This window comes from Hordeum vulgare, chromosome 1H, assembly GCF_904849725.1.
Source record: "Hordeum vulgare subsp. vulgare chromosome 1H, MorexV3_pseudomolecules_assembly, whole genome shotgun sequence".
NCBI classification, from domain to species: Eukaryota; Viridiplantae; Streptophyta; class Magnoliopsida; order Poales; family Poaceae; genus Hordeum; species Hordeum vulgare.
Window position 1 is genome coordinate 256909775 of NC_058518.1, and position 15455 is coordinate 256925229.

Genomic DNA, 15455 nt, shown 5'->3' on the forward strand with positions numbered 1-15455 from the left:
TCAAAGCCACATCATTAATTTACAACCCTTTCTGACTTCGTTTGTTATTTTTCATGCATTTACTGATTATTATGAGCTATAAGACCATGAAATTGAAAAACATTTGAAATGAACTCTGAAAAGGTTCCAAGTTGGCATGGTATCATCATTTCACCCACATAGCATGTGCGAGAAAGTTGAGAGGGTTACGGCAAAAACTGGATGCACTTCGTGTACAAAACGGACAATCTCTTTCGAAGTATCAGGGTTTCATACGGAAACTCGTTTGTTACAAAGGGATTTCTTTTTTTGAAATTATTTGAACTCCATAGTTTTTTGTGTTCAAAATGCACCATTCAAAGCCACATCATCAATTTACAACCCTTTTCGACTCGGGCATTAGTCCCGGTTCGTAATGTACTCCAAAGTGCGTCGGTCACCGTACATCCATTGGCGGTTCATCTCTATTATGAAATTAAGTATATATCAAAAAACCATTGCAGAACAAAATGAATAGAGAAATGACCAAATTAATACAAGTTCATCATCACATTGAAACCAAAGCACAATAGTGATCAAATGTTATTATTGAAAATTAAATACATAAAGTTCTCTCGTAAAACAGCATACAACTATGTAAAACATTTAAATGCAACAACAAACGCGATCAAAATCGCAAGTAAGGTAACAATTGACCCAACAACATAATGATACCAAGCCTCTTTATCAATGGCATATTTTCTAATATTCCTAATCTTCAAGCGCATTTCATCCATCTTCAAGCGCATTGCATCCATCTTCAACCGCATCACATCGATCTTCATCTTGCGATCGTCAATGACCTCGGCAACATGCAACTCCATTTCCATATTCTTATCCTCAATTATTTTCAATTTTTCCTTCAAGTATTTGTTTTCTTTTTCAACCAAAGTTAACTTCTCGAGAAGCATTTCTAGGTGGGTTGGAATTTCCGGTTCACATACCTTCTAGATTAAAATTATATGTCACGTTGGTCATCATAATTGTCATAAACAATAAATGAACCAAATAGTTATGAAAAGATAATATATACCACATCTGAATCATAGACAGGACGAGGGCCGACGGGGGCGGATACCAAAACCATCGCACTATATAATAACAAGGAATAATAAAAGTATGAAAATTAAACAAGTATCTATCTCAAGTCAGAATTTTTTTTCTTTCAGAAAGAAGATAAGAACAAGAGGCTCACCACGGTGGTGCCGGCGACGAGATCGGCGCGGGCGATCGACGGCGGTGAAGACGGGGCGGGGACGGGGCGTGAAGGACCGCTAAATCTAGACAAGTCTCGTTGAAAATGGAGCTCAGAGGTCGAGTTTCGAGAGGAGAAAGCTTAACTAGTGTGGCTCGGTCATTTCATCGAACACCTCATGTGCATAGGAGGTGAACTAGAGCACCCAAATGCCCTCCCCTCGCCGGCTCGACAAAAACAGAGCACTATGGAGTGCTCTGCCGCGGTGGTGGGTATATATGTAGGCAAGTTATTTGTCCCGGTTCGTGGCATGAACCGGGACTAAAGGTTGTGGGCCAGCAGCGAGGACCATTGGTCCCGGTTCGTGGCTAAAACCGGGACAAATGGTTCCACACGAACCGGGACCAATGCCCACGAGGCCCCGGCCAGCCCCCTGGGCTCACGAACCGGGTCTAATACCCCCCATTGGTCCCGGTTCTGCTGGCCAGGGCCGAACGGTAGCCCTGTTTTCTACTAGTGATAGCTCCTACGCCGCCGAGAAAGACTATCCACTGCCCCCCCAAAAGAAAATCGTTGTCGCCGTCGGAGAAGAGGCACAGGGCGGCCGGAGCCGTCAAGCAGGGGAGAATCAAGCGGAACGGGTCAACTCGCGGGCGGCGTAGCAACTAAAGTAGGTCCCACCTGGCGGAGCACATAACCCCTGTCCTAACGGGATGTCCTAACCTAACCTTGTTGTCCATAAACAGCCACACGGCCGTTTTATTAGTTATTTTTATCTGAGCTATTGCCACTCGTGAAAACGCCGTACGTGAGCCATTTCAGCCAAAGATGTCGCTGTCCATCCAATTCACCCCAATAATGTCGCACAGGAGCTATTTACCCTCTTATTTGAGTACAAAATCCATCCCGGATTAGTTGTGACTTGTGAGCACGTCGTAATTTGTTTTATTGTGGTGTGATTTCGGACTCTATCTGAGATGAATTTTGTACTGATGTTCATTAATCAATAAAGTGACAACATTCTCTCTCTCGAAAAAAAAAAACCTTCTCTGTAGACCATTGCAGCACTCTGCAGCCGCGTCTTCCGCCAAAGGCGCTTCAGGAAACCGCTCCATCGCCGCACCACGGCATGCACGAGCGGACGTACCTAGTATGTCTCCCCTCCATCTTCTCCACCACCCTCCCAAACTTGGCAAACGCTCCTAATCGCCCCATTTCCTCCCGTTAAGCCCGCAGCCAGGCCGGCGAGGCTGCGTGCATGCATGCGGCGACGTCGGCCGGCAGCATGGCCACGATCGAACTCGGGCGTGGCGGCGCTGGCGCCGGCGCTAGTGGCAGTGGCATAGGCCGCGGCGGGCCCGCCGGGACGACGTCCAAGAAGCGGCTCGTGATGATCATCGCCGACCCGGGCCGCGAGTCCACGGCGGCAATGGAGTGGGCACTCTCACACGCCGTCGTCGAGGGTGACGACATCCTGCTTCTCCACGTCAACATGCCTCCGAACGGCGCCCCCGGCGGCGCGGCCCCTCCTCGAACCGGCTCCGGCGGCAGCAGCAGTGGCTCCCAGCGGGCCGTGTTCCTCGGTGGCGGGGGCTCCGCGGACGGGGAGTTCATGGAGACGATGCGTGCGGCGTGCAAGGCGCGGCACCCGCGCGCTAGGGTCCACGCGGAGCGCGTCGAGCCGGCAACCGAGGGCCGCGAGGCCAAAGCCCAGACCATCCTCGCCGAGTCCCAACGCCGCGGCGTCGAGCTCCTCGTCATCGGTCACCGCCGCTTCTCCTCCTTCCTCCTCGGGTAATCCATGTCGTCGATCTCACACATGACATTCCTCTACCCCTCACGGCACAGACGCGATCAAAACGAACTAATCTTGCGTACGCAGGTTGCGGAGCGCGAGCGGGACGAGCCGACCGGGGCACGACAGCACGGCGGAGTTCTTGATCGAGCACAGCAAGTGCCTGTGCGTGAGCGTTCAGAAGAAGGGCCAGAACGCCGGCTACCTGCTCAACACAAAGACCCACAAAAACTTCTGGCTCCTCGCGTGAACATGCACGCACACATACATACACGTGCCCATTGATTAGATCGATCGGAATTACATTTTTCAATTATCGCGTGCGTGAACCGCATGTTAATTTAGACAAATGAATGTTTGATTGCATCCATGAGTTCCACGTGAAAATAGTGACGCAAAAATTCACGTGTACCATGCTCGTGCCTTGTTTTGCAGACGTTAAGGCTAACTCCAAACCGCAATTCGACGATCGTTTTGTCTTGTTTGTGTTCGTTTGCGTTGGTAAAGTGGACGGTCATGTCCGGTTTTGATAGTTCCCCTGTGGATGCGTCAACAGGACGCCACATCTCAAACATATGTCCGGTTCAGACTTCAAAAAATGGTTTGGCTGTTTCAAGTTTGGCATCATTCACCGTCTCAGCCATTAGATGACTTTTTACGTCGCGATTCATGCAGCTAATGGGAGGGGCTTGTGTAGCGATCCCTCCTTTTATAGTTCGGCCCGTTTCCCATTTGTCCTTCTTACTGTTGTGCAGTTAAGTTAAGGTCAGTTCTAGGAGTCATTTTTAAATCTGGTTCTTAGAAGCTTCTGGCATCTTCCTACCGGTTTGGGAAGCTTTCAAAAGGTTTTTTTTTTTCTGTTTTCCATCAGGTTTTCTAGTTTTTATTTCGTTTTTCTCTATCTTTTATATTTTTCTTTCCTTTTTTTTCAATTTCTGAACATTTTTAGTTATGAATCTATTTTTAATTTGAGAACAATTAAAGTCAGGGAGTATTTTCGGAATTAATGAATATTTAGTTGCATATTTCTTTTCTAGAGGTGTTGTGTTTATGTAGCATCTTTGTGTTAAGACCATTAGGAGGAGGGGGCTAACTTACCTGTTTCTGAAGCGATTTTTCTATAGCATGCATGCGTGTTTATAACCTTTTTGTTTCTCAATATATATGTATGTGTGTCGCATTTGAAAAGAAGCTTGAACCATTTTTTTACGGTTATTAAGTGAATGACAAGTTTTTCTTAATATAGTTTATTGTGTGGATATGTTATTTTTGTTTTGTGAGTGTCCACTTTTGATATACAGGTTCAAATTTGGATGAGGGTTTGTTGCTAGCTTGTGTGTGTGATAATATACAAATCAACTTTTTAAGAGTTTTTGAGCATGTGTAATTCAATTTAATTTCTTATTTTTCTTATTTTTGTAGATTAATATCACATTTTCATTTTGCTTTGAACATTTTGATCCATGTGCCATTTTAAAAAAATTCTTGCCTTGCATAAAAGTTTTTTCACGATATAGCTTGGGTTCTTTTTTTTCTTTAGTTTCAATAAAATTGCTCAATCTACTATTTTTGTTGGCTCTTGTTTTTTGAAGGCCGATCGCAACAACAACTTTCTTTAGGGGTAGTCGCAATTGCAGTTTTTTAAGGTCAGTCACAACTATAAGTTTTCCTAAGGTAATCACAATTGCAAGCTTATTGAAGGTCGGTCGCAACCTCAAATTTCTATAGGATAGTCGTAGTTGCAACTTTTCAAGGCCAGTCGCAACTTCAACCTTCTCTAGGGGTAGCCGCAATTGCACATTTTTTAAGGTCGGTCACAACCTCAAGTTTTTCTAGGGTAGTTGTAATTGCAACTTCTCAATGCCGGTCGCAACTTCAAACTTCTCTAGGGGTAGTCGCAATTGCATATTTTTTAAGGTCGGTTCCAACTGCATGTTTCCCTAGGGTAGTCCTAATTGCAACTTTTCAAGGCCGTCGCAACTTCAAGCTTCTCTAGGGGTAGCCGCAATTGCATATTTTTTTAAGATCGGTCGCAACTGAAAGTTTCCCTAAGTTAGTCGTAATTACAATTTTTCAAGGCCGGTCGCAACTTCAAGCTTCTCTAGGGGTAGCCGCAATTGCATAATTTTTTAAGGTCGGTCGCAACTGCAAGTTTCCCTTGGATAGTCGCAATTGCAAGCTTTTTGAAGTCCACGTCAAGTTTCACTAGGGTAGGCGCAATTGCAACTTTTTAAGGTCGGTCACAACTGCAAATTTCTCGAGGATAGTCGCAATTGCAACTTTTTTGAAAAGCGGTTGCAACAAGAAGTTTTTCTAGGCAGGTAACAACAACTGAAATTTTTTGAAGGTCAATAAGAACTGTAAGTTTCTTGAGGGATAGTCGTAATTGCAACTTTTTCAAGGTCGGTCGCTGCATGTTTCTCTAGAAGTCTAGAGTAATGATTGTTGCATGTTTTTTGAGCGTTGTCGCAATGCAAATTTCCCTAAGGTAGCCACAATTGCAAAAAAAAATTGAAGATCGGTCGCAATTTATTTTTATTTTTGTTCTTTTGTGTTTCATTTTCTTTTTTCCTTTTTCCTTTTTTCCTTTTTAATAAATTATCACGCTTTTCAAATTTTCTTTAGTATTTTTAAAAATCTTCCTTCTTTTAAATGTTAGGGAATTCAAAAAAGTTCCCTTTTTAAAAAAATCTGTTCACCAGTTCACAAAATTTTCATGTTTACAATTTTGTTTAAAATTCAAAAAGTCAGGGGAATTTCGAAAGATGTTAGAACGGTTTTTTAGAAAAAGTTTTTCAAGAAATATCTGAAAAGTGCTAAAGTTGTTCGATCTGGCATGCTAGATAGTTCTTCAAAGTTTATGATGTATTTTAACAACTACTGCCATGAGCTGTAGTGGCTTGTAACACGCATTGTGTAGTGATGGATCGTGAGATCGACATTGTTTTTTGGCGATTTTTTTGTGGCCGAAACAAGCTGTGCGGCAAATACAACATGCCATCATTGGGCCTTGCTGGTTTGGAGGACAAAACAATAAAACAGGCCGGGACAATTGAAAACGGATTGGGACTACTAAACATGACATTTTTCTTAACATTAAGTGAATGATACCATAATATAACTCAGCTAAATGAGTTCTCGGCACTCTAAAAAAGTCATTCCAAAGTAGTTTAAAATAGGCATATATTACAATATAACTTAATAAAAAGCCCAGGAAATTCACGGCCGCACATAGAACTTAAGTTGAAATTTAAAGAAAGGGGTTGCTACGCATCCATTGGCGGATGTTTTAGTAAACATCTCCCACCTGGAGGGCCGTCCGATCTACGCGCACCCGTCCGATCTGCTCCGGGCTGGCACCACATAATTCCTGAAACGACGGTTGAGTTGCAGAAACTTTCGCTTTGTTGCAAGAAAATAAACTTTGAACCCGTTAATTCCTGGAACAACGGCCGAGTTTCAGAAACAATTTGCTTGTTGCATGATTTTTTTTTCTTCGTCTTTCTGCAACATAGGTACTTTTGCGGAAGAATTTTTTGTAACAAAGGTCATGTTTCAGGAATTTTTGCAATAAAGGTTAGGTTGCAGAAATTTTTGCAATGTTCATGATGCGGCTGGCGGCGACCGGATGGCCGGCCGGCGTCGGGGCCGAGCGGCTGGCGGCGTGAGAGGGTGGGGGGAGGGGAGGGCCCCGGCATCGGGGGCGGCGGCGCGGCTGGCAGGGTCGAGTGGCTGGCGGCGCGAGAGGGTGGAGGAGGGGAGGGCCCCGGCATCAGGGGCGGCGGCGCGGCTGGCAGCGACTGCGGAAGGTCGCCGGCGTCGGGTCGAGCGGCTGGTGGCACGGGGGTGGGGGAGGATGGAGGCAGGGGACGGCCGGCGGCGCCGCCTGCCACCGCCGAGAGGCTACTGCTCTAAGGGATTCAGATTCAGATCCTGCAACATAAGAGCTGTTGCGGTGCGTGAACCGCAACAAGTGATAGGTTGCGCAAATCATAAGCAGATAAGTCCCACGTGTCGCACGGACGAGGCGGCAGATGCCTACATGCGATCCGCCGGCAGGAGGTCAGAGTTTCCCTTAAAGAAAACATAAAAAGGTGGAACTACCCACCATCACCGTGGTCGTTGATGTCGTGGCCGTCTTCAATCACCACGTTCCTCGTCTTAGTCATCCAATGGTGAAGTCCATGTAGGAAGGCGGCTTCCACATGTGGGCTGGTGGCCCCGTTTGCGTAGGAGGGTGTGGTGGTGGGTGACCATGATGCTCACGTGGCGATGGTGGTGCTTGTGGTCGCGAGGACAGGCTGCAGGGCACCTGCTCGTCCAGACTGTCCATATAGCACCGGGTTCCACACCTCGTGCTTCACATCCTCCATCACCTCCTCCTTCACCTCCCGCTTCAACGCCTGCTTCACGTCCAACTCGGGGACGTAAACATTGCCGGCGACCGGGAGCATCATCATCTCCTCTAGCTCCTTGCCACTGCTCTTCCTGGTTGCGCTTGAACTCCATCTTTAAGTTCTCCGTCATGGCCTGCACCAACTACTCCTCCTCGGCGGTCATGGCGAGGTGCTGGTGGCGGCGAAGTGGGAGAGGTCGTTCGCGTCAGGCTGAGCACCCACGCATCGCACACTAGGTGGGCTCGATGGGTACACACACACACGACTCATGGGACGGGCTACGAGCACAAACGTCAAAGAACGTTTGTCGGTGCATGTCGTTCTCGTCCTAGAACCACGTGCCCCGGAGAGGCGAGTCAACGTCAAACCTGCGGCTGGCGAGGAGCTATGTTTGATTCGTGCGCACCGACGACTGATCTCCTGGAACCGGGGCGGCCGCTTGCCGGGACGGGGGATGGGAACCCGATCCGGGCTCATATGCCACCCATTGAGGAGGTGGACACCGTACCAAGGCAGAGGGGTGCTGGTCTCCCAGTACATGCGGCAGATGTTGACCTTCACGTATGACCGGAAGCCTGGACCAATGCCGGAGGTGAGATGGACAAAGCGACCAAGTGACCAACGAAGTGGAGTGGGTTGTCCTCCTTCCCGATGACAGGGAGGACGATCCCGCCTCATGGTCGTGCTTGGCCGTCTTGCACAGAATCCTCTTTCAGAATCCCATGAAGGCGGCTGGAGGGGGGTGAGGGCATCTTCAATGATCGTATGATCAGCATTGGTAAAATTGTCACATAGATGATTTTGATGACATGACACATAATAAAAGAAGAAAGAGAATGAAACCGTATGAACTTGAAGCAACGGTTCATGCACAAGCTCCGAGGCAAATATGGTTACTTCTTCAACATTTAATGGACCCACTTAGTTATTTTACATACGGTTAACATACACTCTATTGAAGAGCTTGTATGATGTGCTGTTGGTTGATGATGTGGACACTTATACCAACGATTGAACATACAGATTGTTGGAGATGCTCTGAGGAGAGCAGCGGCGCTAGGGTTTGCTGTCGGGGAGAGAGGGGGCAATGGACTTGTGTGATATAGGACAAGTGGGGAATTGGATTGACGAGTCCACGCCTTTGCCATAAAAAAAGATGCGGCCAGGGGTGGCTGACATGCTGACCCGCCGACAAGTGACCGGGGCCGATGGAATTTTGTTAGATGGTTGACACGCATGTCATGCATGGACGAAGAGAGGGCACATGCACGTCCATTCATTGTCCGTCTGGATGCAAAGCCAGTGCAAGTTTGCAAACAGACACTACCGTACCATTCAGGGTCGGTCGTTGTAGTTGTCATAAGGAGAAATTGCCAAAACGGTCAATTGAAAGCTTTTGAGATGTCGATCTTCCTATCGCGACTCCCATCACGCTCATCCGTGCCACTATGAGGTGGCGGCCAGGCAGGCATCCCTCTCATCCGCTATCCTTCACTACATGTGCTCCTCCTTTACCACGCCGCTGCATGGACGCACCGCCAGGCGAATCCCGGTTGGCATGAGTGGCAGCAACATTCTCCTCCCCCTTGTATAGTCCTCACGATGCAGTGTGCTATGGGCCGGGATCCATGCACAGCTCCGTTGTTGTGCCTCATGTACAACACAACATTGTGGGGAGCTAAGGGCCAGTTCTTTTGTTGGCTTCTAGAATAAGCTACCCCTACCCAGCTTATTCTAGAAGCCCAATCAAATTTATTTATTTAGAAGTCTATTAATAAAGGCTTGACTAGTAGGCTTTAAAAAAATATTTTTGGTTGGGCTTCTAGAATAAGCTAGGTAGGGGGCAACTTATTCTAGAAGCTCAAAAAAGGCACCAAAAGAACTGGCCCTAAGTGGCGCGACGCATGTGCTTGGGATGCGCTTTGGAGAGGCGACAACTATAGGTGGGTGGCGCATCTGAAGTGGCGGCAAGGTGAAAAAATCTGGTGCTGCAGTGATATCTCGTAGTGTGGGGTGGCTCCTTCTATGGTGGTGTGTTGTGGCCTCCTCTATGCTGGCCTTGGTGGTTTGTTGCGCGAGGTGGTGGCGAGCGTTGTTCTGGCGGGCTGTATCGGGCATCATCTATGGTTTGGGCGATAGTGGGCTTCTGGAAGAGTTCCTTGGTCCGACTTGAACAGTCGGAACTAGCATGTGGAGACCTCTACCCTGGGGACAAAATCATTGTTCTGACCCATGTGATGAAGGGTTTTTCACTGTTCTCACCCACGGGACGTAAAATAATCACAGAACGAACTTGTTCCGAAACATCTTCACGTTTTGACCCTTTTGAAACGCCATAAACCGTGGCGTTGCAGATCTTCATAGAAACTCCACTCTAATGTGGTGTTGCCCACCATGTTTGAAACGCCAGTCTTCCAAGGCGTTGCTAGCCGTGAGGGAAACGCCAGCCCCTATGGCGTTGCCGGCCTTAGGTGTAACGCCAGGCACCCTGGCGTTTCTAGGCTTTATATGTGCCGGCCCGACCCCGTCGCCCACCAGCCCCCCTTTCTCCTCTTCTCTCGTTCTTCTTTGACAAAAAAAGTCTCCCTCCTCCTCCAGACCCCCCCTTCGATCTCCCTCCTCCCTCAACCGTTTTATTCGTTCTTTGGGGAAAATCGAAGAGGCCGGTAAGCTCCTCCAATCCCTCCAATTAGTTTTTGCAATGACTTTGTATTTGTGTAGCTTTTTTTGCACTAGGTGTAACGTGTGTTTTGAAGTAAAATTTATTTTGTGATGGTTAATAGGTGTAGTTTATGGTGGCTCTAGGTGTAGTTTATGGTGGTTGTAGGTATAACCTAGGTGTAGTTCATATTATTGGCACTAGATGAATGCCTAGGTTTAGTTCATATTAGTGGCACTAGGTGAATGCCTAGATTTAGTTCATATTAGTGGCACTAGGTGAATGCGTAGCTTTTTTGGCACTAGGTGTAGTTTGATTGTTTTTCACACTAGTTTAATGCCTAAAAGAATTTTGTTCATATTATGTAGGATGTTTCAGCCGGATAAATATCCGGGCCTTGATGAGTTCTACGAGCAGAAGCATCGTGCGGTGCTAGTTGAAAGAGGAGAGGTAATTATGATGGTGAAGGGACGTGGATGTCGCCTAGAGGGGGGGTGAATAGGCGCTTTAAAATAATTACGGTTTAGGCTTGAACAAAAGCGGAATAAAACTAACGTTTAATTTGTCAAGCACAAAACCTACAACAACTAGGCTCACCTATGTGCACCAACAACTTATGCTAAGCAAGATAAATAACTAAGTGATAGCAAGATATATGACAATAAACAATATGACTATCACAAAGTAAAGTGCATAAGTAAAGGGTTCGGGTAAGAGATAACCGAGGCACGCAGAGACGATGATATATCCCGAAGTTCACACCCTTGCGGATGCTAATCTCCGTTGGAGCGGTGTGGAGGCACAATGCTCCCCAAGATGCCACTAAGGCCAACGTAATCTCCTCACGCCCTCGCACAATGCAAGATGTCGTGATTCCACTAAGGGACTCTTGAGGGCGGTCACCGAACCCGTACAAATGGCGAACCTTGGGGGCGGTCACCGGTACCCGTACAAATTGCTCGGGGCAATCTCCACAACCTAATTGGAGACCCCGACGCTTGCCCGGAGCTTTACACCATAATGATTGAGCTCCGAGACACCACCAAGCTTCTAGGACGCCAAAGCATCCACGAAGAACAGTATCTAGGGTACTAAGTACTCCCTCCGCTCCTTTTTACTCTGCATATTAGATTTGGGTCAAGTCAAACTTTACAAAGTTTGACCAAATATGTATTGAAAAATATCAACATCTACAATATCAAATATACATATCATAAAACTACCTTTCACAATGAATCTAACAATATCAATTTGACATTGTGAATGTTGATACATGTTTCTATAAATTTGGTCAAAGTTGAGATACTTTGACTTCGGACAAAGCTAATATGCAGACTAAAAAGGACCGGAGGGAGTACTAAAGGTAATAAGCTTCTCAAACTGCACTTCCACGTATCACCGTGGAGAACTCAAACCGATGCAACTAATGCAATGGCAAGAACACACAAAGTGGTCAAGTCCCTCACACTCAAATCCCTCCACAACAACAAAAGCTATGGAGAAATATGAGAGGAAGAACAAGGAGCTCACAAAGAACTCCAAGATCTAGATCAAAGGGGTTCCCCTCACATAGAGGAGAAAGTGATTGGTGGAGATGTGGATCTAGATCTCCTCTCTCTTTTCCCTCAAGAACAAGCAAGAATCATTGGAGGGATTGAGAGTTAGCAAGCTCTAAGAATGTCAACAATGGAGGTAGAACATGAGCTCAACGGATGGATGAGTCCAAGGGGGAAAAAGACCCCCTTTATATAGTGGGGGAAGGAATCGAACCGTCACCCCACTTACAGCCCGAGCCCAGCGGTACTACCGCTGACTACACCGGTACTACTGTTGACCCTCCAGCGGTACTACCGCTGGCTGCAACGGTACTATCGCTGACCCTCCAGCGGTACTACCGCTGAGCCCATGGTAGCGCAAAGATAGTACCGGGCCAACCACCGCCAAGAAAGTCTTCACAAAAAGTCCGACGTAGTACAGCCGCAAAGATGACGGTACTAAATTCCTGGAGCGGTACTACCGCTGACCAGGGGCGGTACTACCGCTGGGCCAGCGGTACTACCGCCAGCTCTAGCGGTACTACCGCTAGGGCCAGCGGTACTACCTATCGCCACTGAAACAACCATAACTTTCGCATACGAGCTCCGAATCGAGCAAACCCAAGCTTGTTGGATTTAGGACGACAAGAGCTAGCCAAAAAGCATATATGAAAATGTCAATGATATAGAGATGTGAGACCTCTATGAATGAAGAACCGGCAAAAACTCCAACATCGAAAACATCATAGTAGATGCATATGGACTCCATTTTCGATGAACTCGAGCTTGTCATGAAGATGACCATAAGCTCTAAAACTCACAAAGAGAAACATCAAGTAAGAACCAAGAAGTATGATGCAAGGATGCAAATGGTTTGAGGTCTTCAACGAACGATACGATCAAGCTACTCACTTGAAAGCCCCCCTTGACAGTACAACAATCTATCCTAAAACAGAAAACCTATCAAGGGCAAACCTATACCTTGCACCTCAACCTCTTGAGCTAGATGGTGATGATCTTGGCTTCCTCAAGATGGACCACCTTTCTTGATTGCGTTGGCTTGATGAAGACTAGTTGATTGCTCCCCCATACTCACTATGGGCGAGCCACTCTTCAGCATATCTTCACAAGTCCATTGCCACCACAATGTATGACAAGCTTCAAGCATGATATATTCGTGCTGATCCACTTGAACTTGCACACCGCAATCTTGATGACGATCACCACTTGACGTCATCCTTCATGGGTTGTATGAGATCTTCCTTTTGACGCAAGCCCATGGAAACACACCTAACCCCCACATAGAACTCTCATGAAGACCATGGGTTAGTACACAAACACGTAATGAACAATGCTTACCATACCATGGGATCACTTGATCCCTCTCGATACATTTTGTACACTTTGTGTGTTGATCATCTTGATTTACTCTTTGTCTGAGATCTTGATCAACCTTGTGTCTCTATGATCATTCTTTGGATAATACCTTGAATACCATCTTGGTCATCATATAAACTCCTTGAACCCAACAGATGGACTTCAAGAAGTGCCTATGGACAAATCCTATAAATATTACTTAAGGCAACCATTAGTCCATAGAAATTGTCATCAATTACCAAAACCAGATATGGAGATATATGCTCTAACAGATGGTCTTGATGATTATTTTTCTATATTCCATGATTTTCATATTGTGACAAGTAACAAATTATGTGTTTGTTGGTTTAGGTTCCTCCAGTACTTTGTTTGAGGGGGCACAACCCGAATGAATCTCTGTTATATGACCCTCGGTACGAGCCTTATTTTAGAAGAATGGATCTTCTTCAGTTTGTGCTCAACTTTAAAGGCACACCACCATGGTTGAACACCATGACCCTTAGCGCCCTTACGTACCGTTGGAGGCCGGAGACGCACTCTTTTCACCTTCCTCTTGGTGAGATGACAATAACTCTAGAGGATATTGCTATGATCACCGGGCTTCCTATCGAGGGCAGGGCTCTTACAGGGAAGGTTAGGTCCGATGGATGGCGACAACGGGTTGCATCACTGGTTGGTGTTGAACCCGAGCCATGGACTAATGAAACCAGGAAGGATCCTAGGCCATCCGGTGTGTTGTTCTGTTGGATACAGAGACATTTTCGCAAGTGCCCAAGGGATGCTAGTCCGGCTGTTGTGGAGAGGTTTGCCACGGCTTACCTCAGGAATCTTTTGACCCAAGTGGTGTTTCCGGATGGCACGTGGGACACAGCCTCGTGGATGTTTTTGGATCCTCTTCGTGACTGGGATATTAAGTGGAGTTGGGGTTCGGCGACACTAGCCTTCTTGTACCGTCAGGTACGGATTAATATCATGCATTTTCGTTTTATTCAGTGGGTATATGATGAATTTTCATTATATTAAATGGGTATATGTTGCATTTTCATTTTATTAAATTTGTAGTTGGATGGAGCATGTATGAGGAGCAAGCCGACGTCCACTCTTGGAGGTTTTGTTTGGGCCCTACAGGTTTGGATTTGGGAGCGTATGCCTGTTGGTCATAACCTCAGCCTTCCTCTGGAAGAACCTTGGATGTACCCGTTTTACGGAGATGAGGAGCGGTACCCCACTATCGCACACACATGGGCTAATGTCCAATGGACGACTATCGTAGTTATGGGGCGGTATAAGCAGGGCCGGCTGTGTGATTTCAAAGGCCCCGGTGCGAACTTTACCAATGGGCCCCAATAAAGAGGAAAAATCTTATTCGATACATAAACATCTATAATTGGTATAAATTCATAAAAGTAATCATTTTTTTACTAAAATAAAAAAAATCTATTTCCCAGCCTTTCTTGCAAACCAAGTATCATGAAAGTTATAGCCGGCAAAAAAATATAGGAGTAGCATGCTAACCTCCAATAATCATGAGAAACAAGACTTCCTTGCATTGTTTCATGCAAAATCATCAATGATAGTGTCAAGATTAATACTATCCAGCATATTCTTATCAATGCAACACATGGCCAAACCATTCAGTCTTTCTTGGGACATTGTTGACCTCAAATAATTTTTCAGTAGCTTTAGTTTTGAGAAACTCCTTTCAACTGATGCAACAGTCACGGGTACGGTCAAAAGGATATGATAAGCAATTGAGACATTTGGATAACAATCCGCATTTCTAACAAACTCAAATATCTGATCCACTCACATGAAGGTGTTTGGCAATGTCATCTGCAATACTTTTATTTCAGAAACGAAATCATCTAGATCAACATCTGTTGACTTACCATGAGTGAATTTGTTAACAAAATTAGTGCAACATCTTCTTAGATCATTATCACCCAAGGACTTCAATTCTCTCGACTTGAACAAGAAGCCAAATAAGCGGCCAAATGCCTTCAATTCCTCAAAACTAGTAGTCATGGAAGTAATTGCAACATCAATCATCACCAAAAAAATATTTGACTCTAAATGATTCCAGCTCACTTGCTTGTGTTTCTGTGACAGCCCCAATGCAATTCTTCCCATTTTTGTTATTATTTCCTTGTTTGGCAACGTTGTGTTGGTAATCAGTTCGTGGTTGATCCCAATTGCATCATCATTTAGTTTGCATCATGGCATCTTGCATCATCTTTTGCGTGTGTGTGTTTTGAGTTGTGAGTGCTTTAAGTGCTTTAAATATCTAGTGTAATAGGAACTCTTCTCTCCCCTCCTAATTCTTTTGAGGCAATCCTAGCTTCTGGTTTTGCCTAGACAAAAATGTTCCTCCTCTTTTAAAAATATTCTTATTATTTGGGACAACCCTCTCGTTTTAACTTTATATCTTTTTCCTTTTGTTTTATTTAAAACCAGCGCCTAATTTTATATAGAAGGGTTT

The 15455-nt window shown here is 45.8% G+C and overlaps 1 protein-coding gene across 1 annotated transcript; it reads left to right on the plus strand.

Moving 5' to 3' along the window:
• The first annotated feature begins 2088 nt into the window (after window positions 1-2088).
• On the plus strand, window positions 2089-3444 carry LOC123409286. Its single transcript, XM_045102231.1, has 2 exons — window positions 2089-3007; window positions 3096-3444. The coding sequence occupies exons 1-2, from the start codon at window positions 2472-2474 to the stop codon at window positions 3256-3258; spliced, it is 699 nt and encodes a 232-aa protein (XP_044958166.1). The 5' UTR covers window positions 2089-2471; the 3' UTR covers window positions 3259-3444.
• Window positions 3445-15455: the final 12011 nt, after the last annotated feature.